Here is a 3,458-nt window from a genome sequence, read left to right as displayed (position 1 = left end):
TTTTTTGGCTTGAGCATAGAGATATATCTCCTCTATAAATAAAACAAGTGATTGATTTGATTCATTCGCCAATAAACGTTTAATCTTCACTAGAGCAATACCCGTGCAAAAGGTGGAGAGTATCCTTAACAAATTGTATCACTGTACATTATATAAATCTGCAGGCAATACATTATATGTAACAAGCAAAAGAAACATTCAACATAAAAGGTATTTCCACACAAGCACACCCGAGCATGTAGACACCACGCTGAATCTGTAAAAAGACCCCCGCCCTAAAAAAGAAAGAACCCGACCTACCTATCCAAACTTTCCAGCCTGGGTCGGGTGAGGGCTAACAAAGATTTTTTTTTAATTGTGGCCTGATCCGGTCGAGCATATGCCATGAGGAGGTTTACACTGCATTTTTCAAACCAATTTTTAGCAATCAGGGATGAATTGCCCAATTGCCAGACAGAACTAACTGGTCTAGTATAATATAGAGAGTACTTATATATAACAGAATGTAGACAGTAATATGAACTGTAAGAGGACTAACCTTTTGGCTTCTTTTTACGGCTTCTACTAATGTCCTTCTGCAAGATTATCACAACATAATTAAAGCAGAACAACAATCTAGAATTTGTGTGTGTTTGTGCGTCCTTTATGACTCGGCTGCCCATTGAGAAAGGCGTGCCTATCACTATTTATTTTGCCCATTTCAAACCAGAATCTAATCACAAAAGTGTAATTATATTTATACCTAACTAACATTTAACTAAATAACTTTCTGTTTACAATGAATACATGCACAATCTAAGCAAAATTAATAATGCAATCATATAGGAATTGCAACGCGTTCTTAAAAAAAAACAACGCTTACAATAGTTTTTAGCACGTGGCTTCAAACTTGCATGGACCCTTAAATAGCAATCCAGGGTGTACACATAATGTATATATTCAAGCATTGTAAATTGAAGGCGGGATAATTATTTTCTGGCTGCAGGAATAGACCGTTTTAATTTTTCAGGAACCGGAACATACCTGATATTTTTGGATGATTTTGGTATACCAGTCATCCATATGTCACAGGAAGGAAAAACCCGAAAAAAAAGTTTGGAAACCAGGACATGTTTGTAAATTTACCGGGATTACAACTTTTCACTAAATTTTACGAATCAGTTAAACGTATAGACTAAATGGGTTGAGTACTACTAGATCCAACCAAAATTCATATTACCAAGTGCATGACAGCAGCCTGTCTCTTTGTGACATTCCATAACAAAGCAAGCCAAATTAATGCAAAACAGTCATGAAAGAATACCCAATTGTTTTGCACGACTGAGCTAGAGAGCATAGCAAGTGCATATATGCATGGTACTATACCTGGTAGTACACGCTGTCTTGTATCCTTACTGATAAACCAACATAGCCGCAGTCTCCATCAGTTTTTCTCTTTTTGTGTGACATGACTCACAAACTCACCGGTTCACCTGAAAACGTGTTACCAAGTTATAACTACACAAACAATACGTCCAATGTTAACAAGCGACATCACAAAGGTACACTCGACAGTATCTCTAGAACTATAGCGGACCCATAGCGGCCCGCTCGGTTCAAGGATATAAGAGCTGTCCCCAATGCATTTTCGCAAATGTGCGACATGTGCAAATGTGGACAGCTCTTTTATCCTTGGGCCCTTCGCTCTATGCTCTGCCACAAGCCTGTGGCGGAGTGAAGGGCTATAGTTCAGACCTAACTCGACAGCAGGTGGGTTCGGGTACCGTAGGGTCTAGCTCTAGTACTATAGCCCGCGTTCATTAGCTGCCGCACGCCTGCGGCAGTTAAACGCGGGATATAGTACTAAAGCTACGTAGGGTCACACTAAATAACAACCACACGCAATAATACAGCAATAGTAGAGCCATGCAGTGACAAAGAATATACCAGCCTTGAAATCACCGTAATTTGTAATCAAGTAGTGTCTGACTGCTTCTGTTGTGTCCTTATATATATATATATATATATATAAATATAATTAATATATATATATTATATTTCATTTGTTTCCCGTTTCTGCCAGCAGCTTTCACCTAGCTCTACCCGCTCCAGATTCACCTATTCTAACACTTTACCTCTTCTAACACTTCACCTCTTCTAAACACTCCTCTAGCACACTTCACAGACAAATGTTTCCTGATGCGTGCGCTGACCGCCACGATCTACTGGCTACAGTGGCACCGTGAGTGTGCAAGAATCCATACAAATATTTTCAAAAACCTTTTTTTTACTCCTAGATGTATCAGCGGATAGAACTCTCTAGCAAATTGTGTTACAACTACACCGCTGCACCCAACTACAAAAACATCGACGCGCACGCTCGCTACTGGGAATAGACAGCCGAGATGTTTTGCTTTCGTTTTCAGGGGCAGCCCATTCATGATCAGTAGTAAACAAACTAAACATGTTCCACGTACAGGGGCGTAGCCAGCCTTTCCAAGAGGGGGGATTCCAAACCTACTATATACTAATAATTTGGCGTGTTGAGTGTGTGTGTGATTGTGTTGTGGTTGAGTTGGTTGTTCTGTGGGTGATGCCCCTGGTGTCTGTGTCCTGTTGTATGTTGTGACTGTGTGGTTTGTGCCTGTTTGAGTTGTGTGTTTGATTCACGTCGGTGATGGATCGGGGGCGGCGGGCAGGCTTCGCGCATGATTTCCTTGATTGTTTATTACGTCTGGGATTACCAGTGGGCTAACCGTGGCGGATAACGTGGGTGTAGCCAGGGGTGATTCAATTCGAGGAATTCCGCCGAACCCCCCCTGCCCCTCTGGTTGTAGTATCAAGAATAGCAAATCGGGATACAGTATGTATATACAAAGCCATGAAACGCAACGCGATTTTAACGATTTNAGGTAATCTCCTGTCTCAGTGACATCAGCGTGGACGTGATGTCATCGTGACCCCGCATTGACCCCGCCTCGCTCGTCTGTGGGACAGAATGAGAAGCCATGATCAACGTGCGTGTCTCTCACAACGCAAACCTGTCAGCTATCTCTCCGTCATCTCAGTCGTGAACTCCAGCCACGCATCTAGCACAGCTAACAGACTCCCGGTCTGTGATCCTCACTACGGGACGGCAGCAAGGCATTCCCGCTCCCACTAGGCAAACATCTGGCCTGCTAGAGGCTCCAGTGTTACACGACGTGTGACTTTATATGTCTAACCATCGTGCCACACTCCAAAATATATAACAGTAATAATAATAATTATAATATCATTCTTTACATTCTTTACACAGAAGTTATTTACCACGTAAACTGATATATAATTTACCGAAAGATGAACAAAGTTATAAGCAATAAAGTTTTATGAAAATTGTACAATCTCACACTGGGTTTCCAAAAATCTGAACCCTAACCCCCCCCCCCCAAAAAACCCCCACCCACCCACCAGGTTGTGAAGAGTGGCAGCTGCAATGA

General features: G+C 41.8%; 1 protein-coding gene across 2 annotated transcripts in view; it reads right to left on the bottom strand.

The window, feature by feature from the left end:
- Positions 1 to 2,394, bottom strand: part of LOC106812271 — a 24,962-nt gene extending 22,568 nt beyond the window's left edge. Inside the window, exons 1-3 of one of the 2 annotated variants that reach the window (XM_014816103.1) lie at positions 2,318 to 2,394; positions 1,366 to 1,474; positions 539 to 575 (exon numbers count right to left, since the gene is read on the bottom strand). In XM_014816103.1, the coding sequence (XP_014671589.1) occupies positions 539 to 575; positions 1,366 to 1,449 (121 nt within the window). In that variant the 5' untranslated portion in view covers positions 1,450 to 1,474; positions 2,318 to 2,394. Of the gene's footprint in view, positions 1 to 538; positions 576 to 1,365; positions 1,475 to 2,114; positions 2,195 to 2,317 lie in introns of those variants that run through there. The other variant, XM_014816102.1, reaches the window with a different exon arrangement.
- Positions 2,395 to 3,458: the final 1,064 nt, after the last annotated feature.

Source organism: Priapulus caudatus, unplaced genomic scaffold, assembly GCF_000485595.1.
Source record: "Priapulus caudatus unplaced genomic scaffold, Priapulus_caudatus-5.0.1 Scaffold628, whole genome shotgun sequence".
Lineage (NCBI taxonomy): Eukaryota > Metazoa > Priapulida > Priapulimorpha > Priapulimorphida > Priapulidae > Priapulus > Priapulus caudatus.
Note: the sequence above shows the minus strand (reverse complement) of the source record. Positions and strands in the feature narration are given on the sequence as shown.